Consider the following 24,495-nt stretch of genomic DNA (forward strand, 5'->3'; position numbering starts at 1 on the left):
TTTGTGCTTCTGGATTTGATTTTTTCAAGAAACTCTGACAATTAAAACCAATCAGATCCATATACAGTAGAACATTTCCTGGAATTCCTTGCTAATTTATGGCGTTCCCGGACTTCCTTTTTGGACTGAATTTCCCACAAAAATATAATTTCTATTGGTGAATAGTGCATTGGAAAGGTGCCCTGAAATATTACATTGGCTTCTGACCATTCCAAATCCAATACAGAATTACTGAAGCAAAGATGTCATAACAATGGCTGCGGTTTCCTACTTAACAATAATAATTGTGCTAACTAACAAGCGGGGGGGAGAGGAATGGGGTAACCATAATTTCCTTCCTTTTCAAACAGCAAAGCCCTGTTCTCCATCAGTACTTCCTGTTTGTTATTTCATGTGTGCGTGTGTGAGTGTGAGTGTGTGTATGTGTGTGTTTATATGCACACATATACATATATGCATACACACAGACAGAAACCAATTCTTGTATGCCTCAGCTATGGTTTGGTCTTTCCAAATACATGAGAACACTCAGCTAGTGTTAATTTAATACATCTAGTCTGAGAAAAGCTGATACAGAGAATATCCGTATTAGCTATCTATCCTCTACTTAAAAGAGAGGTGGCAAAAAATAACTAGCTGAGGTTTTGCCAAGGTCTTTCTAGTCAACCTGCTGTAAATACTGCCAGAGAGATGAATCAAAGTCCTTCACATAATACACATACCACAGTTATACATGTACAAAGACAGACACACACATACATATATACACACACACATGCACATAGACACATAGACATCTTCAGTTAGGGTTTTTTTTTAAAAAAAAAAAAACCTGGTGACTGTCTGGGTTCCCTGTAGTTTTCTTGGCAAGATTTTTCAGAAGATGCTTGCTATTTATTGCTTCCTAGGACTGAGAGAAAGGAAGTGGCCCAAAGTCACTCAGCAGGCTTCATGCCTAAGGCAGGAGTATAATTCTCAGACTCCTGGTTTCTAGCCTTAACCACACCACCAAATTGACTCATATATATATTAATATATTCATACACACACACACATACATTAATGTATTTTATGATTTGGAAAAGTAAAATCGAATAAGCGGTCTACATTCTGTGACCTAATACCGGAGAGAAATGAACAATTGAAAATATAGATTACCTACATTTTTTTAAACAGCAAAGTGATTTGAGAACTGCTTTAACTCATCATATCCAAAACCTGCTGGGCCATCCCAGGAGGAGTTAAAGGACAGTTGGGTTGGACTTGAGCAGCTTAGAGCCAGCTCACAGATGGCTTTTGCCCCAGTTCACTTTAATCCGATAATGCCATTTGGCTCATCCAATATTGGAAAAAATATATATAGTGGCCTTCTTTCAGCTAATATTGTAGTTCCAGTTCTTACCTGCCCAGCTGTCCTTTCCTTTTCCTCATTATGTCTACATGGCTTTCAAGTTTAAAACTGCTGAGACAAAGGTAAAGAAAATCAAGCTGGCACTGACTCTGCGGTAGCATTATTGTCTCTGACATATGGCAGGTATTTGGAAGAACAATAGCCTTAATTCCAATAAGCTGTTTTGTTAGCCTTGTCAGTCTTTCAAAGTAAAAATGAGTTGCAGCTAGTAGTGAGAACTATTTATGGATCTGGTCAACCATTAGTGTTCCATCAAAGAGGATTTGCTTAATATGTAAAGTGAGAGCAATGGAAAGGTGATTTAGAAATGTTTTAACAGCCTAGATACATATTTCTGTAGTATCACCAGCTAACATTTTATTCTGACCAGAGTCTGCATAAATCCTTTCAAGCTTCCTCTGCTGGAATAGCCTTGATTATTTCAGGAGAAACATTTCCAGAATAAGAAATCTGAGAACTGCGACCTTCAGATTATAAGCATTCATACGTGTGTGTGTGTGTGTGTGTGTGTGTGTGTGTTTCTGAAAAGGCTCAGGACACTTGAAACATACTCATTCAAAGAGCAAGGGAAGAGAAAGAAATATTGTTCACAGGTTAAGGAGGGCTCTTGGATCACATTCAAACCAGAGCATTTGGCATCTGGAGAAACAGATTGTCAACATACAGTTATAACCAGTTTGTACTTTTAATCTTCTACATTTTATAAAACTGTTCCTTAAAGCAAACTTCTGCTCCATTTCTGGGCTGTGAATGCCAGTTGCTGCAGTCCCCACAATTCTGAGCTTAAAGAGTTCTTCTCTCCAAGATAATGAGAACCTCCTATGATATTCCCTTATTATTTTACACTATTTTCTACCTAAAAGGGGTGCAAACTGTATAAAATAGAAGGAGAGGCAGTGGCTCAGTTCACAGATTGTTGATAGTAAAGTGGCATTGGCTGGGTTCCCACAATGTGCTAGCCCAAACCAAGTATATCACATGATGTGTTGAGTTATCAAGGTCATAATAGCATAGTATTAGATGTTGTAGTATGGTACAATAATTACTAGAGTGACTTTAGCCGAGTTCTCCAGTCAGTTGTACACTTATGCATTCATCCTTCGGTCCAAGTGGTTCACTTATTCACTATAGTAAGTGTTTGTCTACTACAGTGTTTGTGCAACCTCTTAGTAGGACAACCAGCTTATGTTACTTTGCCAAAAGCTGAGAAGAGTCTCATCCAGGGGTGCTATTCAGCAGGTTCTGACAGGTTCTGGAGAACTGCTAGCGGAAATTTTGAGTAGTTCGGAGAACCGGCAAATACCATCTCTGCCTGGCCCCAGAGTGGGGAGGGAATAGAGATTTTGCAGTATCCTTCCCCTGGAGCAGGGTGGGAATGGAGATTTTGCAATATCCTTCCCCTGCAACGCTCACCAAGCCACACCCACAGAACCGGTAATAAAAAAATTTGAATTCCACCACTGGTCTCACCTCACTTCTTTTCTTCATCAGAAAGCAGGATGCTTCCAGTTCTTGAAGCAAGAGGATAGGTTGATCTCCTGATGTTTTTTCCATATTTCCATACTGGTCTCTCCACACGTCATCCTTAGTGAAGCATGCAAACCAGCATCTGCATTACCTGCATCAGATGAGGAGAACACATCTTTCTCCTTCTGTCCTGGCCACTTTTTACAGAGGCACGATTGAGAGTGTTTTAACAAACTGCATCATCGTTTGGTTTGCAGTGCCTCAGAAAGAAAGTCCATTCAGAGAGTGGTAAGGACAGCCGAGAAGATTATAGGAAGCTTGCTTCCTGTCATTCAGGATACTGCTTATACAGTAAGCGCAGCGCTATGTGCTTAGAGCTCAAAGCATTGTTAGAGACTCCACACACCTACTTCACGATCTGTTTCTGTTGCTCCCCTCTGGGAGGAGGTTTTGAAATATTTCTAGCAGGACTACCAGATTCTGTAACAGTTTTGTTCCCTATGCCATCCATCTGGCAAATTCGCAAGATTCATTTTTCTCGCCATGTAAATGATACATTCAAATCAGACTGTGTTGTTTCTCCATGTCATATATGCTATATGCATAATTTTGTATTTATTTATTTATTTAGTCATGTTTATGTAGTGTATATTGGAGGGGGAGACCCTTTGAGAGCTGTATGCAACGAAATTTCATTTTAATGTATGCCGATTAATGTACATTCAAAATGATAATAAAGTTATTCTAAGTTCTAATATCATTTCAAAAGCAAGTAATGACTAAAAAAGCAACATCTTTGCAACCAATCCTCACACTTACCAGTAAGTCCATGGCAGCATTCTCTAGTCACACAATCACTATTTGCAAGTTTCAGAACTGCCTTTCTTCATTGTATTTCTATTTTTTCCTCTTTGGATTTTTTTTTTTGGGGGGGGGGGGTTCGTTTGAAAAAAAACCAAACAGCAAGACCAAAATTAAAAATTGCAGAACCTAGAAGGAACCTGCTCATTTTCAATTATATTTTCAACTCTGGTGCTCCCATCAATTTTTCCATTATTGCTACATGATAATTTTTACAGAAGTTCCAATGAACCATTTTGGTGACTGTGTTGTTATTATTATTAAACCTAAGAAGAGGAGAGATGCTACATTTGTGAATATAGAAGTTCTAATGCATCTTTTTGCTTTTAAATCTGAAATGCAGCACAGCATTAATATATACATGAATGTTCTATCCATGTGCTCATAGGTCTCTGTCTATAAGTATGCATCAATATGCAGGCACACATTTTTATTATTTCTTTTGTTCCTTCTTCCATCGCTTCTTCCTTTCCCTAGTTCATTTTTATTTTTAAATTGCAATTTGCATTGTTTTGTTTTCTCATTTAAAAAGTCACTAAAAGCAAGAGGGGAAAAGAAAAAAAAGAGAAAAACTCATGGTTTCTAAGACATGACAAAGATAAAAAGAATTGTTTTTAAATTATGTATTTATTTGTCACATTTGTATTCCTGCTCATCTCACACAGTGACTCTAAATTTGGGAAGTAACTAAACAACATAAATGCCACATTCAATACTTCTATTCAAAACAGCTCTTTTATAGAAGAAGGTAATATGTTTAAAAAGACATTGTTAACATGGTTTCCAGGTAGGGATCTATGGTGGGTTAAATGTGATTTAAGAAAGCTTTAAACTGATAAAGGAGACAGTAATTTAAAAAAAAAAACCAAGAATAGTTCTTTTGTTTGATGAAAGTTTCTTTGAAAATGGTAAAATTAACTAGGCAAACAGGCCAAACATTGGGGGGAAAGTTGATTGTTTATTATTAAGGAAATAGGTAAACGATGGATATATATATATATTTACAAAATAAGATGGTAAGGGTAATATGAGCCATTGTATGACTGCAACCACACAGAGATAATTGGGATGAAAGTATTAAGAACAGAAAAAAAGCAAAACAAAGGGAAAAAGAGAAAAGCTTGCCCTTTGCTTTCACCTTAGTAATAGATACACTTTCACTTTTGAGCCACAACTATTACAATGCCAATCACAACAACAGCAGCAAAAATAGAAAATGGAAGGAGAGGTTCACCGGAATAATTTATAGACAAGGGCATCGTGCCAGACTCATTGCAGAAAATGTTTGAGGAATTTGGCAAGAAGATGACTGAAACAGTTGCCAATAGTTTGGATGCTTTTAAAAGGGGAATGGAAGAAGGATTTGCAGAGATTTTTAAAAAAAAGATATGAAAGAACTACGGTACTAAAAAAAAGACGGAAGACTGAAGAATTGAGAAGATTGAAGATTCTGTAGGACAAGCGGCTGAAGATATAAAACAAATGAATGACAAAGTGGAAATATTGGAAAGCAAGACAAAAGTTATAAACAGAGATATGAAGAAAAATTTGAATAACTTGGCATTACTGGAATTGAAAGAAAATATATTTTAAGGATGGAAAGCTAAGTCAACCTTGAGTCCCATCAGGATTGAACTCCAAGCATTTGCCTGCAATACTGCATTCTAATCACTGTGCCACCAGGATATCTCAAAAGAGGGAAAAAATTATTTGAAAAAGTTAGAACAAGTTGTGATTTGCCTATAAGAAACACATATTAAAAAAAAAGATTTAAATTTTCTGAGTCGTAAAAAATTTGGGTGGAGAATTTATTTCATCAGAAATGGAGTTGTTTCATATGTAAGTTGTCAACTATATCCAAAACTTATATTGAAGGATGATTATGGCAGATACTTTGGGGTAGAAGTTAACTTACAGTTGACTACGACTTTGATACTGGGAATTTATGCCCCAAAAGAAGATAAAACAGCATTTTCTAAAGGATTTATGGATTAGGCAAATTATCAAGGTTTTTTTTTTTACTTAATGAAGCTTGTTGATGTATGGAAATATAAAAACGATGACTTGAAAGAATGTAATTTTTTTTTTTGAAAGACATAGACCTTTTTCAAAAATAGATATTATTTGGATCTCTAAGATTTTGGCTACTAGTGTTCATAAAGTAGAAATATTACCAAAGACTTTCTCAGACACAACCCAGTGACTTTTAAAATGAAAAATGACTCTTTCAGATGAAGATGCAATGAGATGTTGTTGCAGAAGGAAACAGTTACGGAGGATTTTAAAAAGTAGCTAAAATATTTTTTTAAGAATGATCTTAATAAAGGCACAGAAGTAAGAAGAAGCAAAACTTTTATGAGATGATGTTTCATAAATGTAACAGTGGATTTAAAAAAGAAAAGACAAGAGAAAACACAAATCATTTTGCATGAGAGAAAAAAAGAAGAGTTTAGCCTCCCAAGAGAGGCTAAATTTTACCAACCAAAATAAGATTCTTCAGAGACAATTATTTATTTTAACTGTGAGAGAGATGGAAATGAAGATGAATTCTACAAAAGAAAGAAATGTTGGATCTGCAAACAAACAAGGAAAACTGTTGGCATTTAAGTTGCAAAAGGAAAAAGAAAAGAAGGTGATATTAAAGTTACAAGTAGGAAATGCTATAATGAAGATAATGCAAATATGGGGAAAATGTTTCACCAGTATTGTTCTATTTTATAAAAAGGCTAAGAAATGTCTTTGGGAGAAGTGGATGAATATTTACATAAACAGAATTTAGGTAATTTTTATAAAATTATTTATCCTAGGTATCATTTATCATTGGTATCTGATATCAGAGAAATTACCTAGTATATATAAATGGATTCCAAAAGTATGTTGAAAATGTGAATAACACGAAGGGACATTGTATCATGCTTGGTAACATATTTTGGATGCAAATACACCGATACAGAGAATTTTAAAAATGAATATTCAATTGAAGCCAGAGCTTTTCTTTTTAGGAGTAATAGATACACAGTTAGGGGAAAAAAAGTCATGGAAGATTATTTCATGATTATTATGGTGAGGTTGTTACGGTATATACACAAAGATGGAAAGATTCAGCACTGCCAACCATGGGGCAATGGTTGGTGAAACTGACTTAAATTTCTCCATGGCTAAATTTACTACTTTGATCAGAGAAAGATCGTGATTGACATTCATCAATGACTGAAACTCCTGATGGACTTTTTGCATAAAAAAGAAAATTATTTTATGACTTTTGATGATTAACTTCATTGGTGGAGTTATAGAAAGAAGGGAATTATAATATAATCTTAGACATAGAGATTTTATTAGAACTGTATATATAACTCTGGGGAGGAAGATCAGAAGTTTTGACTTCATTTTTTTTTTTATGTTTTCTGCTCTTTTCTTTTCATTTTTTTTTCTACTTCCTTTTTCTTTGTCTCTTCTATTACTTTTTTCTCTTTCACATTTACTTATCTTTTTCTTTTAATGTACTTCTTGCATTTGTAATTTTTTAAAATAAAAACTATTTAAAAAAACATTTTATTTTTTTTTTAAAAAAAGAAAAGGCTGTTAAGATAAATAATAAATGGTGACCTGGTTTGTCTTTTTTTTTTTCATTTTTCATTTATTTATTTATTTATTGAAAAACAGTGCCTTGTCAGGATAACATTTACAAATAGTGTAAAACCAAAGAAAAAGTAATAGTAAATCTTAACACACAAACTAATAATGATCATAATAATATAGTACCAGTAATTATAATAGTATAAATTTCTTCCTAAATTAGCTTATTTACATTTTTATCCCTTACTATATAGTCTTATATATCTTTGTTTTCCATTTAACAATTATTAACATTCATATTCTTACTTTCTCTCATTTCTACCTCTTGTCTCTATTCATTCGTAAAATTTATTCCATGTCCGATAATATTCTGAGTTTTCTTTATCTTTAATTTTTAAAGTTGACCTGATTTATCTTATGCTTCACTGTATAAACCCATGGTTTATGTTGATTTTTTTCAGCAATAGCAATTTCACATTTTTAAAAATACCACAGACTTGTTTTTAAAAAATCTGTTTAGTTTTCCTTGTTTTATGGTCACAAACCTGATAGCTAACAATGGGAAAAGTATACAGTAATATAAATATGTTTGGAATTTAGACAAGAAATGATCAGAAAGATTCAGTGTGAAGGATTGTGGGATGATATTTCTCTATTTAAGAAAAAAAAAACTTTTTATCAAACAGAATTACAGTACTTTGTGCCCATCTCTTTACAATCCTGCCAACAACATTACGAATGAATATAGTGCAATTTTAATAGGATGGAGGAGGTTTATGGATTATCTTCAGGGTCAATTCAGATGACTTGCTGGAATAGAGTTCCAATGGTATTTTTTCTTGTTTTTCACTTCTTTCTCTCTCTCCCTCTTTTTTTTTTTTTTTTTGAATCCTCTATCAATTGATGCTTTGTAATTAGGTGATATATTGTTCAGAGGTGCGTTGGCCTTGCAATTAAGAAACAATGTTTTTCGACTGGAAGGTTGGCAGTTTGAATCTCAAACCCCATGTGACAGGATAAGCTCCTGTTCCTGCCCCAGCTCCTGCCAACCTAGCAATTTGCATTTGAAAGCATGCAAATAATTAAATAGGTTTCATTTCAGTGGGAAGGTAACAGCGTTCTGTGTGCCCCAGCTTATAGTCATGCTGACCACAAAACCATGGAAGCGTCTTCGGACAATGCTGGCTCCCTCAGCTTGGAAATGGAGATAAGCACACACCAGGGGTGGGTTCTACTTACCTTTACCACCGGTTCGCAACGGGAACGCGTGCACGAGCAAAGCTTGGACGCGCAACTTGCTTCTGCACATGCGCAGATCACTGATGATGACATCTGGGGTGGTGGGCGGGGCCTCCCACCGGTTTTACTACCGCTTCTTGTGAACCGGTCCGAACCGGGGGCAACCCACCACTGGCACACACACACACCGAGTAGAATATAACTGGACAGGAAACTCTTTACCTTTACTTTTTAAAAGTATATTGTTCAGTTTTCTTTCACTCAGTATTGTAATATTACTGGTCCTATGGCATTTGGCAAAGTGTTAAGTGATCCGACCTCTAGGAAATATAGTAGTATATTGATTAGTGTCTTCAGCTGTCCATTTGTCTTGCTATTTTGATATGTATTTTTTATGATTGCCTTTTTTTATATATTTCTGCCTAGAGATATCCTGAATTGGGTGATTAGATAAGCTGAAGAAAAAAATATGATATAAAAGTTATCACTAGGCTTAGACTCAGACCGTAACAACAGAAAAATGACATTCCTTTACAACCTAGCTCATATCTATTTCCACCTTTCTCCACATTATAACCTGATATATTATAGATGATTCAGCTTTGCTGTACATCAGGAAAACTACTCTCTAGTCTGGGAGAAGTGGATGCAACCCTTGTTCCTTGCTTGCCCTTGTCCAAGAATAATATTCTGCTACTGATCTTGTGGGCATGAAATTCACCATCTGTAAAAAGCCCTGGTAGAATATTTATGAGAAATTAATTCAGCCAGTGGGAAAACATTTCAGTCTCCCACAGTGCTCTGGACTAAATCAGATGTACAGACCTTGCTATTCACACATTTTCTAGCTTGGCTAAAAAAGAGATAGCATTATTGCTACTAGTTATTTTAGAGTGAAGTGAAATAGAAGCCTGATTCTCCCACCTCCATTTTGCCTCCTCACAAGCCTAACAAATAACTCGAATCTAAGAAAATACACAGAAGTAACATTTTCTCATTTTATTTCCCTGGCTATTTCTCTTCTACACTAAACCTTTTAGAATGGTGCTTTTGAATGATTTGGGATAAGAAGAAAAGGGTGCCTCTCCAGACTATAGGTTACGGGTGTCAAACTCGATCACGTCATGTGATGTATCGTGATATATCATGGCGTTTTTTGCCTTTGCAGAGCCGGGATGGGCGTGGCCTGCAGTTTGACACCAGTTTGACAGGCCTGCTATAGGTAGTCATCAACTTACAACACTTCGCTTAGTGACCATTCAAAGTTGCAATGGCACGGAAAAAAGTGACTTATGGCTATTTTTCACACTTACGACCATCGCAGTATCCCATAGTCATGTCATTTACATTCACATGCTTGCTAACTGGTTCATATTTATGACGGTTGCAGTGTCCCGGGATCATGTGATCACCTTTTGTGACCTTCCGATGAGGAAAGTCAATGGGGACACCAGATTCACTTAACAACCATGTTACTACTTTAACAATGGCAGTGATTCACTTACCAACTGTGGCAAGAAAAGTCGTAAAACGGGGCAAAACTCACTTAACACATTCTTCACTTAACAACATAAATTTTGGGCTCAGTTGTGGTCGTAAGTCGAGGTCTACCTGTATTTGAGGCAGGAGAGGTTGTAAAAGGAAGAGTGGCGAGAGGCTTCACTTCTATTTTCCTTTATTACCTTAGGATCCCAGCTAATAATTCCTTTACAATGTTTACTATACTTTCCAAACCCAAAGATGACAAAACTTCAATTTTATTTTCTTGGATAAGCTTTTCTTATTATTCATATGCCTGAAGAGACATCTAATTGCACACTCAGCCATTCTGAAAAATATATTTAACAGTAAATCATGGCTTTATTACCTCTAGGGCAGTCTACTGCAATGATCTTTACATGGGGCTGTCTTTCACAACTATGCAAAAAGTGCAATGGGTATAAAATACTGTTGCTTGCCTGCTTGTGGGGGAGAATTATTGCAGCCAGATGACACCAGCTTGTGGGTGCTGCATTGGCTTTTGAATATTCAAAATGCTAGTTGTAACTCCCCCCCCTTCATTCAATTCTGGCCAATTTTCAGAGGCTGCTAGGACCAGTCCTTGCAGTTTTGTTAGCAAAGTTTTCCAGAAGTCCTAGAACTGAGAGAGATTGTGATGATCTAGGATAGAGATGGTCATAGTTCCCTCCATACGTGAAGTTGCTGAAGGAGATGAAGGAAGCAATTTTTCATACTGCTACTCCATTTCTCTAGAATAAACTCCCCCACCCTTGAAACTTGGATGATTCCCATTCCAATTGCATTTTGGAAAGTTTAGAGACAAGCTTGGAGATAACCTTTCAGGACAGAATTACACTTTTGTTCTCTAGAAGGTGTTACCTCTGGATTGGTTTTTGGTATATTATGTTATGGGTCATTTTTATGATTTGGTGGAGTAAACCATGGGGAGTTGTTTTAAAATATGGCAAAGTATAAAAACTGTCAAATGCATAAATAAATCCCTTGATGCCGAAATAATGACATGCAAGCAATTGTATTACCATGCAAATGCTATTATATACTTCGATCTAAGTGTCTGATGCTCTTATGTAAATGGTAGCATTTATATAATGATGTTATGATGCAGGTGTTACAATTTTCCTCCCATGGATGCTGCTGACCTTAGATTTCATGCAATTAGTAACTAAAGAAGTATACCTGAATACACACACACACACAACACACACACTGAGGGAGAGGGAGAAGGAGAGGGAGAGGGAGAGGGAGAGGGAGAGGGAGAAAGAGAGCATTCTCACACATACTGTGATATTTTTTTAGTGATTTGGAGCAAAAGGTGGTTAAGAAAGCACATTAATTTTATTTTATTATTTATTTACAGATTATTTTGCTCAATCTGCTAAAATGTGTGCTAATATTCTACCTTGTGTATTACATAGTCCTGTGCTTTTGTTTCACAGCATTCAGGTAAGAAGACTTTAAGTACCTTTTTAAATGCAGAAATGTGTGAAATTATGCGAGGGGGATTGACTTTGGCTTCATTTGTTTTGAATAGAACATTTAGACATATATGCATCAGTGGTGGGTTTCAAATATTTTTACTACCAGTTCTGTGGGTGTGGCTTGGTGGGTGTGGCATGGCTTGGTGGGTGTGGCTTGGTGGGCGTGGCAGGGGAAGGATACTGTAAAATCTCCATTCCTTTCCCACTCCAGGGGAAAGTTACTGCAAAATCCCCATTTCTTCCCGATCAGCTGGGACTCAGGAGGCAGAGAATAGATGGGGGCAGGGCCAGTCAGAGATGGTATTTACCGGTTCTCCAGAACTGGTCGGAACCTGTTGAAACCCACCTCTGATATGCATATATGTATATTTATGCTTAGTAATTGAATTTGGTATGAAAAAGATGTTAGGTAAGCTACATTCAATAATGCAATGTGACTTTATCTAATATTTGTTATCCAGCATATATGAGAGTCTCTATATTTGGGAAGACATGTGTAGAAGAAAAATGTTTTGTTCAGATATTCCCGAAGGACTTTGTTGACATGCTACATATATTCACAGAATTCAAATGTTGGATGGATTTGCACCTTTTGATTTTAAGACAAAGCCTTCATGGTTTAACCCCTATTATTTAGGTAAGTTTTCTTCTTTTCTATCTGTGATCTTGAAACAACTAGAAGGCCATTTTCTATCAAAATGCTTCAAGCAGTTGATTTAAATTTAAATGCAAACACTTCTTAGACTGATGTATGGAATCTTGGAAGAAATTTTAAGGAGTTAATGGTGGGATAATTTGTATACAGTGTTTGCATTTATGAATATCAATAGATTCGCTTTATATATTGAGAAAAGACACATGGTTTCAAAATAAATTCAGTGTGTGAAGGGTGATGTATAAATTAGATGGTTTAACCTACAGTGGCTATCTCAAGTGAGTCTGGAGGAGGCAACAGTATCGGATCTCTTCCTGTTCTTTCTAATTTGGGGGATATATAATACTAGATAGCTTTATGACATTTTTACTATTTTTATTTCCCAGCCCTTCCAAATTCTTTTGGAAAAGAACCATCTTTACTCTTATTGATCTAAGAACACAGAGAATAGGCCAGGAATACCATGAACTCATGACTATTCTCTCTAGTCTAGATGATAATAAGGAGAAGACAAAACTTGTCCTCTGGGAGCTGGTATTTTTTGGATGCTTGATTTCTGCAGGGCAAAGTCCAAGACTGCATTGAAGGACTTGGGAATCAGAGATCAGTTTACAAAGCTGATCTGTGAATCTTGATATTTCTAGAAATCAGTGGGAGATTGTGGCAATCAAAATGTTTTTTATCATCTTACCATGGCATCTTCCACTCAGATAAAAACACCCAAGTGGCTTGGTTAATAATATAGTAATTCTAACCATAATGATTGAATTCATATTATGCAAAAAAAAAAAAAAAAAAAATTCAACAATGCCATGTAGGACCTTCATGTTATATCTGCATCAGCCCAATATTTATTTGCTCCATTAATACCCAATTGCCAATAGGGTATTCTGCTGAGGAAAATATATTTCATCAGGAAAAAAAGGCCACAGGCTTGTCTAATAGGAATGAAAGTAATTATCCCAATAGATGAATTATTGAAATGGCATCTCCTCAAGTCACCCTTTATGGTAACTCACAGTACATTAAAAAAATGCTAACATTGGTACAAGGCTTCCACAGATGATCACTAGCCAGATTGAAAGTTTTCCCTTATGTGCCTCATGATAAAATTAGTTACAGCGGTCATTGGTTGTGGCCTTGACATGCTCCATCAACATTCATGGAAATGCAACTTTCACTATTGAGCAGTTGCATTCTGCTTTGTCACTAATTTCCCAGTGAATTATCCCTCAGCTCACATTACCCACACTAATAGCCACTCCATCAGACCTTACCTTTGCATTGTTCAGAGTATTCCAGGTCCTTTCTTAATCACTATACAGATTGCAACAATTTCTACTTTTCCTGTTAGACCTCACATCAGAGCTGGGCAGTAAATTACAGCTTTTCTCATACTTAATACCAAATAAAACTCCTGGTGTGACTTGACACAAGACATGACTTGGGTAGATTAAAACCTTTATTGCTGACCAGAGTAAAGCCTTAACACAGTGATTGCCCACTGTGGAGCAAAGAAGTCTTTAGGTCAGTACTTCAGAACTTAAACTCATGGCTGTTTCCTCACAGTTTTCAGAATGAATAGACATTTGGCCATTCTCTAGGGATAGCCTTGGGAGGAAGCTAAGATTACTTTACATAACAATTCTGTCTACCCTGAGGACTCCTGGTTCCTGCCTTATCATTTACATTTCCAATGAATAAAATTGCCTCCTAGTGTTGGTCCCAGATTCCAGATTTGTAAGCCAACAATTAAGTTGATTTATAATTATAGCTGTCAACTAGCTTGAGTTTTTCCAGTCTGGGTATGATGAAAAGAGACTTGACAACTGTGTTAGGGAAATGATGAGTATAGACAATCTATGAAAAGTTCAGCTTCAATCTAATAATAGTTTTAAAAAGGTGTTTTCTTACCTTTCATGACTATAAAACAAAATTAATTTAATGTAAGTGTCAGTATGATCAGTATAATCAGAAACATAATGCCACAAGGTTTATTACTTTTAAACTCTTGTGATTTTAAGCTCTTCAAGAATTTTACCGATTTAAGTAATGTCTCATATATCTTCCTGACATTATTATTATGACATCCTCAGTAAAATGTACACCATGACAATAAAATGGAGCAAAGGTGTCAAAATGTTATTCCAGGATAAGTTTTTAGGGAAAATCATTAATTAATTCTTAAATCAATCTCTCTCTCTCTCTCTCTCTCTCTTCCCCCCTCTCCTTTTTGATGTTATTGGAAATTTGTTTTTTAATTCGGTAAAGTTGAATAACGTTTGTTTTCTTAATTTAAAAAAATTGTGATATTTGGGAATTGGCAGAGAGTGTTCTCTTCCTTTTCCTTTTGTCCCTTCAATTCTTGGAAATTAAAGGAACAAATCATTAGCTGGAGTATTGTGCTCTCTAGTTCTTCCTTTTTCCTAGCCTCAGAAATGCTGTGGTTACAGATGTGTGAAAAGAGACCAATTCCCTGGGCTTATCTATGGGATTACAGTACAGCAATTAGAGTAATGACCAGAAGAACTGTTGAAAGTTGGAAGAATAAATTAGAGATACAATTCTTAGTATCTTACAGAAATCAAAGTAGTATTGCTCTTCACTCCACAGATCTTCCTGATTACCGAGAACAGCTATGATTAAATGGATGTTTAAAAAAACCTTAGGCTTTCTATTAAAATTCAGAAAACCTGCTTTCACTCTGTTGAACTAAAATGGATATTGGTACTGATTTTTGGTGATGCAGGATCAGCTCTTTGGAGAATAAGGTGAATTGTTTCACGTTTCCATGTGAAGAACCAAGCACACTGAGAACCAACCACTCAAGACAATACTTGAATCTGTGCATTTTTAATTTAATCTTCTTCATCAGCATACTGTTAATCTATGTAACAATGTATTCTTAAATTACTTGAGTATGTAATAGAAGTCCGATCATGATAGCAAGACTAAATATATGCATTAAATTCTTTTGGAAAGCTAGCAGCATAGTAAAAATTGTGACACTTTTCTATCTTTATAAAAATGAGGATTTAACAAGTTAATAATGTTTTGGTAACTGCCATGACATCTATAGAGCCGTGGTGGCACAGTGGTTAGAATGCAGTACTGAAGGCTACTTCTGCTGACTGCCGGCTGCGAGCAATTTGGCAGTTTGAGTCTCAGCTTTCCATCCTTCCGAAATCAGTAAAATGAGAATCCAGATTGTTGGGGGCAATATGTTGATTCTGTAAACCGCTTAGAGAGGGCTATAAAGCACTGTGAAGCGGTATATAAGTCTAAGTGCTATTGATATAGGCAAGAAATTGTTCCTACACTATCAGCTATGTAATTTTTTGTGTATTGGGTAATGGGTACACTGGTTCAAACAGTGTACTTCAAAAAGTGATCCTGAGGGACAGGATTGTCTTATTCCATATCATACCTCCTTTCAAAAAAACTGAACTTCCTAAATGTTTGGTTTAAAAATGAACTTGACCCCACTTGCTATTCTCCCACATAGTAAGGATAGTTTAGGAGTGGCAGTCTTGTGAACATGTGGCAGGATGGAAATGTTCTGGCATACCATAAATATATTACTTCCATCGACTCCCCCTAGCAAGAGCAGTAGCACTTAGACTTATATACCACTTCATAGTGCTTTAGAGGCCTCTCTGAGCAGTTTAAAGAGTCATCATATTGCCCCTAACAATTTGGGTCCTCATTTTTCCGACCTCAGAAGGATGGGAGGCTGAGTCAACCTTGAACCGGTCAGAATCAAACTGCTGGCAGTCAATAGTATTCGCTTGCAGCACTGCACACTAACCACTGTGCCACCATGCTGCCATATATTTCTTAATCAGTTTTCCAGTCATCAGATTAAACTGAAACCCCCAAAAAGCAATAGTAAGTATAGTTATATACTTTATACTTTAAATAGAAGGCACAGAAAAAATAAATTCAGTCTAAAATTATGTGCCGGTATCACAGTTTGTGAGAAACACAAACACAAATTTATCTCCAAGGATTTTGTGTTGGCCATCAGCCATGCAAAGATGCAAAGATTACAGTCTGAGGATAATATAACGTTGCCAGCCTGCTCCTATCTTTAACAGCAATCTGGTGTTTGGAAATTAAGCAGATTTAGGATTAGAAAGCATGGAACAAAAGATCCCATTTATTGTTTTAATGCTTATCTCTGTGTTTCTAGTTCTTATAATATCAATGGAAATAGCTTATGCCATCTCTGGCCTGCTCTTTGCCTTGCTAGTAGAAGAATGGGTTTGGGATTATGCCATTACTATTACAATCATTCACATCACAGTAACTTCAGCAGGTAGGTATATTGTTTATTAAATAACATTGCTTCAGAAAAACTACTGATTCCAGGGATAAAATGGAATGGAATGGAAAAAGTGTTCAATGTTTTGAATGAATACAATCTGGAGTAAAAGATGTCTTCCATTAGGTGACATGAATATATGTGGGGATATGCAAGAGATGCTGCATGGGTCGAGAAAGGCATGCGGTGGGAAGGTAGTTGGCAAAGTTTAGGGGAGCACATGGGAGGGTGACATCAGCTGGGAATAATGCAAGGTGATCCTTCCTTCCTTTCCTTTCCTTTCCTTTCCTTTCCTTTCCTTTCCTTTCCTTTCCTTTCCTTTCCTTTCCTTTCCTTTCCTTTCCTTTCCTTCCCTTCCCTTCCCTTCCCTTCCCTTCCCTTCCTTTCCTTTCCTTTCCTTTCCTTTCCTCCCTCCAGCCCAGCCCAGCCCATCAGCTAGGTAAATGGCTGCTGCTAGGTGGAGAGAGAGAGAGAGTGAAAGGTTGTGAGACTGGCTGGGAAATTGTCATGGGATTTTGAAAATGAAGATTATGTGACTGCAGCAGCAGCCCAGCAGCAGCCAGTAGCACTGAAGCAGCCACAAATGCCCCAAATTTCATTCCCTAGGGAGTCACGACTCCTGGATTTTGAACACATTTTGTAAGTTATCCCATTTTGAGTTAGCTTGGTTCAACAATTGTTGCCCTATTATGCTTCATTTCACCCAGTTAAAGGTCACAGATTGGAAAGTCCATTGAGATAATTTGGATGCAAGGTTATTCTTGTGAACCAGCACAGAATTTTTGTTAATTCTGAAAGATCTGAAATATATCCCTTCCCTGAGCACATCTCAGAATGCAGTTGATTAATATTTAATAAGGGTTGAAATCTAGACCAAAAGTGCAGCCATCACCAAGCATACTTTGGGTGTAAATTCCCACTGAACAATTCTTTAAAAGGAAAGGAGAATGAGGAGACATATAGTATCCCCAACACCTGGTTCAGAGAGGGTAATAGATGCCTAATAGGCACATACCTTGATACATAACATTCTCATCTGCACCAGAACATGCATTTTTTAAAATATTGTTTCTAAACTGTGATAATTAACAGCAATGTACTCTATTGGGTTTTTTTAAATTTCAATTCTTTCCTAAAATTGATTTATAAGCCCAATGGTGTTATATTCATTAAGATTATTTTTTTCTTTCCAAAGATGATGTTTGATGTTGATGTTTCTCCTAATTTCATGTAGATCATAATTTTTCATTTTACAGTAATGGCTGAATTTCCACTGATATTGCACTGGTGGGCAGCTTTAGGTATGTTTAAACAATTATGATTTTATCATTCCAAACAGTAAATCTATAATTTTGATAGTTAGGAAGCATCACTCTACTAAAACATATCATTTAAAAAAAAAATAGGGAAACAACTTGTCAATTCATACATCTTCACCTATCTCTGTGTTTGCAACTGTAATCTTCAGCATGATTATTCAATCATAAATCACACAAATATATATTTCTATAAAATATATTTGACATTTTATTGAATGCTAGAGCTTTGAGAACTTAAATTACATAGAAAAACAGACATACAGTACGTGTCTGGTATAAATAATACTGATGAAAAAAATGTGCTTTTCAACATCAGAATGGAAATTCTAGACTTTCATATTTGTGTTACAATATTGGATGCAAATGCATATGTCACAATGCAAATTTGATTACTTTTGGTTAATGGCTGGATGGGGAATCACCACAAAACCAAAGGCATATGGAAGTTTTAAAAATGTATAATATAATTTTATATTAATTTTTATATTATTGACAAGAAAATTACATGTTCATAGAATCTTCAGGAATTGAGCTTAGTCAGTGGGAAATATTAACTTTTTATTTTGGTTTTATTTATCTATCAAATTTCTATACCACCCATGATTCTGGAAGGTGTACAAGTAAAGCAATAAAACCATATAAAATCTGTGGTTAAAAACAAAAATAAAATTGAGTTAAAAAGAACAATTGCAAAGTTAAAAGGCAGAGGAAAAGCCTTCAGACCACCAGTTCTCCCCAGGGTAGCATGACACTCCTAGACATATGTAAGTGGGGAAGTTTTGAAGTTGATCCTGTGTTGTTTATCCTAAAGTCAGTACAAAATTTTTAAAAAAGACTTCGGAATAACTGCAGATAAATTATCTAAACACATAAAGATTCTTTATAAACAGTTACAAGTTTCCCACTTTGAAGTAGTGAGAGTTCTATCCTGCTAAGATGTTGAGTGTTCTCAGGAAAAAAAAATACTAAATCCAAACATCAGATACTTCATGTTCCTGAACCTGAAAAGAAAGGGAGAAAAAAAAACCTCCTTAAAAACAGAAAACAGCAATAGCCTAAGTAAGAAACATATTTCTATCCATTACAACAAACTAATGTCTATATGCATTACTAATAGTATGTACACTAATACAGATTTTTTTTCTTTCTTTCTATATAGGTTCTGGCCTCATTTTAATGATTTGCAGTGGTCAATGTTTGGCTTTTTACCTGTTCAAGAACAATTTTATTTATCCTGTTCTTGATGATTTCTGAAATATTTTGTTCAGTGTCTCCATTATCTTTTTAACAAAACATGTTTGTATCAGCATGTAATCTTTTGAAGAGCAGAATCAGAAACACTTCCATTACCTATTATTATTGGTGCTATTCAGATTTTTGCTTTGATATTCTGTAAATGTTCAACTTATTTTATTTCTAGCTTAATAGGTTTTTTTCTTGATAAAAGTTGGAAAGAAATAGAAAGAATATTTAAAGATAGTCCTGCTCCAGCACATAATAATGAATTTAATCTGTGATTAATTAATTAATTAATTTGCTTATATCCCATCATTATTATTTGTATAAATAACTCAAAGCAGTGAACATACCTAACACTGATTCCTCCTTCTATTTTCCACTGAGCAACAACCCTATGAGGAGAGTTGGGTTGAGAGAGAATGACTGGTCCAAAGTCACCCAGCTGGCTTTTATACCTAAGTGGGGAATAGAACTCACAGTTTCTCAGTTTTTAGTCTAGGGCAGGGCTGTCAAACTCTCAACCCACAGTCCAGATACGTCATGTGCTGGCCACGCCCATGCCTGGTTTAGCGAAGGGGAAACAGTCCCAATACGTCAGGTGATGCCGCCATGACGACGTGAGTTTGACACCCCTAGTCTAGGGCCTTAATCACTTGACCAAATTAATTGATAGATTACTATGAATGTTCTTACCATATTTTGGGGAAAACATGTTCTGTGAATGTGCGTGGGTGTGGGTGTGGGTGTGTGGGTGAGTGAGTGGGTGTAGGAAATTAATATTGACAAATTCACATTAGAATGTGTTAGGGGTGTGGCCATGTTCTAAAGTAAAGATTTTACAACGGTGAAGATCTTTACCATAGCCATTAAAATATATATTAATATAAATTCAGATGTTGTGGTTTCTTTATTAATACAGTAGGTCTCTGCACCCTACTATATAAGTAATAATTAATAAAACTGTGATGATATCTCAGATATTATTTATTTACTTACTTACTTTATTTTTTATCCCACTTTTATTATTTTTTTAAATAATTCAAGGTGGTAAACATACATAATACTCAGTAACAGTAACAGAGTTGGAAGGGACCTTGGAGGTCATCTAGTCCGACCCCCTGCTCACGCAGGAGACCTGTACTAGGGATTCGAACTGCCGAACTGTGGATCTTTCTGATCGACAAGCTCAGTGTCTTAGCCACTAAGCCACCTAGTCAGACACCTACTCCTTCCTCCTCATATTTTCCCAGTGGGTTGAGGAAGGAGGGAGAGGGAGAGAGACTGGTTCAAGTCAACCAGCTGATTTACATGCCTATGGTGAGACTAGAACTCATAATTTCCCAGTTTCCAGCCTGGTATTTTAAGCACTAGACCAAAAACTATAGTTCAGGTGTAAACCACATGCTCTACATTCAAAAAATTCACATTCAATCTCTTTTATTCATATTTTAAAATAATTAAATAAAAAAATAAAGGAATGGAATTATTAGAAATTGGAAAAAACTCTACCTAAGCTATTGGAGATCAGTGCTAAACAGAATATATTGGACATTGCAGACATTTAGTCTGGGAAAAGAAAACACCACATTCTACAGATTTCAAAAAATCTTGTGGAAACAGGCACAATCTAGCCAAATAAGCAATTTATTACATTGTTAAAGCAATCAATATTATTCACAGTTTATTTTTCCCATTAGTGAATCCAAAGCAATTATGCATTTATATTTATAGTGTTATTCACTTTTTCCTCTCTTTATGGGGGCACTTCAAGTAACTTATAAAACCTAAGAGTGATCAAAACAGCAGTAAGAATTCACAATAATTATACCATAAAACATGCAATAGGCATTACATTAATTGGAAAAAGCACCTGCTCCCAAATGTATAACAAAATCGGGAATGAGAAAAGTGTTTTCCAGAACTAGAAGAATTTCGTAACAATGATAGATAAGCAACTATTATTGTCCACAAACGGCAGGGGTGTCAAGCTCAAGGCCCGGGTGCTTAGAACTGAGCCCACCCTGGAAACAACAAAGGACTGGCCCATGGTGCCTCTGCCAATGAAAATGGAGCTCAGGAGGATCATGCGCAGCTCACCCAGCTTCCGTTTTTGGCTGAGACGCGTGGCCTCCCTGACCTCCATTTTCACTGGCAGGGGGCTGCAGGAGGCCATCACAGCCAAAAACAAAGTCTTGATGAGTGACGGTGAGCTGGTCATGCCCACCCTGGCCATGCCCCCGGCCACGCCTCACCCAGCCCTCCAAAGTCAAACACAACCCTGATGTGAAGCCCTCAATGAAATTGAGTTTGACACCCCTGGCATATGGGTTGCAATGCAGAAAGCTATAAAGAAGCAACTTTGACTGGATGTAGAGTGTAGGTGTGCAAAAGAAAGCAAGACTGTTGCACATTTATATACAAAGGGAAATCCCTCAGGCATTTTTGGCATGGAAAGCTAAATCTGAATTTTGCTTTCTAAGGAATAATTAAAGGAATAAGGAGGCAAGGTGTTTGGTACCTTTGAGTCATTGTTGACTCTTTAATCAATCCCTGCAGTTTTTCCTGGGAAGATTTTAGAAATAGTTTGCCATTGCTATGCAAGATGGGACTAGAACTCACAATCTCCTGATTTCTAGCCTGATACCTTAGCAACTACACCAAACTGGCTCTCAGTTAAAGGAATACAAGATCTCTTATCTATGACTTATACCAGGGGTGTCAAACTCATGGCCCATGGGTCAGATGTGTCATGCACTGGCCACCCCTAAACCTGGTTTAGTGAAGAGGAAAAAAATTGTGATACGTCATATGATGACAACAAGACGATGTGAGTTTGACATCCCTGACTTATATTATTCAAAGGGGGCTTTTTTTTTAAAAAAAGATAGAAATTCAAATAAGTAAGTATATGATAAGTGTATCAAACTTGTATTATATAGACAAATATAAAGAGCTATGGCTCAGTGGACCACAATTCATTTAATAGATAAATGGTTCACAAACACACAGACAAAAATAAATAAAGAAAGAAAAGATTTTAGATAGTCAAAGAATGCTTGCAAACAGTATGAAGGATATTATTCAGAACCATATTTAAAACCGATACAATTCTTCATCAGATGTGTTTAACACAGGTCAATTTATAACCTTTTAAAACTTGCTTTTTAAATAATAAATGTCCCACTGGATAACCAAAATGTCTCAATTTTATTATACACAGAAATCCAGCCTTTTAAAAACCGTTCAGTTTAACTGCAGAGCACTTTTTAATAATATGTTAAAGGCCCAATAAAATACAGGAATTAAATATGTATCTGAACTCTTCCTTATGTATATAAAATGCCAGGTAAACATAGAATCTTATCTATTCGTTCCCTGAAAATAAAATGGGTCAGTAATTTAATTACAAAAGACATTGACCTTAAAAACAACTCATCTAATTATAGTTATAGTTAGAAGAATCCATTGACCTTGAGGTCAACCTATCTGCCTGCAGCAGGGTGCTGTTAGGATTAATGAAGATATGATGTTTATTACTTTGAGCTCTTAATTCATGCATGTAGAACTTTGGTACTTTGGGATATGTATCTGGACTGCAAAATCCCAGATGACCATTAGCTTGTATCATGTCTTGCCATTTGAGATGGAAGAACATGACAATTTCTATCTGTGGATATTTTTTCTCCACTCTTTGGGCTGCTTATTGTACTGCAGTATCTTATAAAAGATGTCTTTTCTTAACATGTAGCAATATAAGCCAATTCACTACAATACTGATCTGAGTAATGGTTCCTCTTGGTGGATTGTGGCAACTTTTCCCAGTGACAATTCTCTTTTCCATCTCCACATTTACAGAGTAAGAATTTTGTTTATGGGATTATGAATATGATTTGTTGGAAGCTTTTAGAATTGTTTACTTCATAAAACTTCTAGAACTGCAAATATCGAGATAATCAATAGGTGGCAACACAGGAAAGTCTAATTCTTTGGCTCCATCTGGTGGTCATCTGAATTTTACAATCCAGATCTGATCGCTTCAAAGCTAAGGCAGCGATTTTCTATAAAATCATACAGGAAAAAATTCAGATTGAATTTATGTATAATATAGGATTGCACCATTGGTGCTAAACAAGAACAGAAGACTTGAAATGGCACATATAACTATGTACATAATTCCAATTATTTGTCCCACAGTTTAAATATGTATGTAGTTTTATAGACCTTTAATTGATTAGATTATTGCTCAAGTTAATCCATGAGTTAAGCAGGTACTTATTTTTAGCAAGAGCATCTTTATTTTTTAATCAGCAGCTTCACTAGTATTGTTGTGTAGACTCAGAGCTGATATTGCTTTCAAATTCCAGTTTTAACATGAGAAGTGTAAGTACTGTACTTTAGCTAATTTGCAGCTAATGATTTAATACATTAAACAGCTAAGGACTATAGAAGCAGTCACAAGGATCATCTAGTCCAATCCTCGCCAACATGTAGGAAAATCAATTAAACTATTTTTGAGAGGTGGCATGCAAACTTTTCTTCATTGTTGTTGTTACTGGATATGTAAATTTAATAACACCTTAAAAGTTGTACTTGAGAATAAAGGTGGAAACAGTGAAAAAATATAAATTTTTATCAACATCAATAAGAATGTTTCAAGTCAAGTTACAAAGGGACAAGAGAATTCTTGAATGGACCATTCTCATTAAATACATGTACTCTCTATGATCATGGAACAGTCATTAAAAAGCACACCTTGAGCAGATGAATGATGAATGACAACTTCAACTTTGATGAATGATAATGATAAATTCTGAGGTGCTGAGATAACCCAGCAATCCAGTTGAGGTAATCCAGCATTTCTTGAGAGCTGGAGAGAAGTCCAAAGTTCCATCTTTTACTCCAACAACATTCATCTTTAAACAAGAAGAGATTCTGTACGGAAGATCTGAAAGATTAAGAAAGAGAATATGAAATGCTCATGCTGCTAAAATAAAGTTTTTAAATGTACAAGAACTCTCCAATCTTATTAGGTGGTATTCACTGAGCTTGGTCTGGTGCTGTATAAAAGATTCCTAATTCTGTAATAGAGAACAAAACTCTTTGGTAATCTATTAGAAACTGTATGTGTTCATATGTTTTAACAATTAAAATATATTTTATTTTGGATCTAATTTTCTTTATTAAAAATAACCTTATGTTAAAACATATATTAGAATTTTTAAAACCAGAATTGAAGTACAAATGGAGCTTGGTTCTTTTTCGATACAAATAGTTATTTCAAGAAGAGGGATTAGATTTAAAACCTTGTATAATCATGATTAATTACCAGTTCCACAGTAAAGCCTTGTTAAAGACAAAAGGCTAATTTGACACATGTTTACCATGGCCCTTTAAAGACTCTTCCA

The 24,495-nt window shown here is 35.7% G+C and overlaps 1 protein-coding gene across 1 annotated transcript; it reads left to right on the top strand.

Moving 5' to 3' along the window:
- Nucleotides 1–8,078: 8,078 nt before the first annotated feature.
- On the top strand, nt 8,079–19,105 carry TMEM244 (transmembrane protein 244). Its single transcript, XM_070931774.1, has 6 exons — nt 8,079–8,144; nt 11,433–11,518; nt 12,117–12,190; nt 16,401–16,526; nt 17,789–17,833; nt 19,011–19,105. Exons 1-6 carry the CDS (start codon nt 8,079–8,081, stop codon nt 19,103–19,105), a joined length of 492 nt encoding a protein of 163 aa, XP_070787875.1.
- The last annotated feature ends 5,390 nt before the right edge of the window (nt 19,106–24,495 follow it).

Source organism: Pituophis catenifer, unplaced genomic scaffold (assembly GCF_029215685.1).
Source record: "Pituophis catenifer annectens isolate HBS135680 unplaced genomic scaffold, rPitCat1.0.hap2 SCAF_1, whole genome shotgun sequence".
In the NCBI taxonomy this organism is placed as follows: Eukaryota; Metazoa; Chordata; class Lepidosauria; order Squamata; family Colubridae; genus Pituophis; species Pituophis catenifer.

Coding starts and splice junctions, on each gene's coding strand:
- TMEM244 (XM_070931774.1), top strand. CDS start 8,079: ATGGAGGAGGTTTATGGATTATCTTCAGGGTCAATTCAGATGACTTGC. Junction 8,145..11,432: donor GCTGGAATAGAGTTCCAATG/GTATTTTTTCTT, acceptor ATTTATTTACAG/ATTATTTTGCTCAATCTGCT. Junction 16,527..17,788: donor CATCACAGTAACTTCAGCAG/GTAGGTATATTG, acceptor TTCATTTTACAG/TAATGGCTGAATTTCCACTG.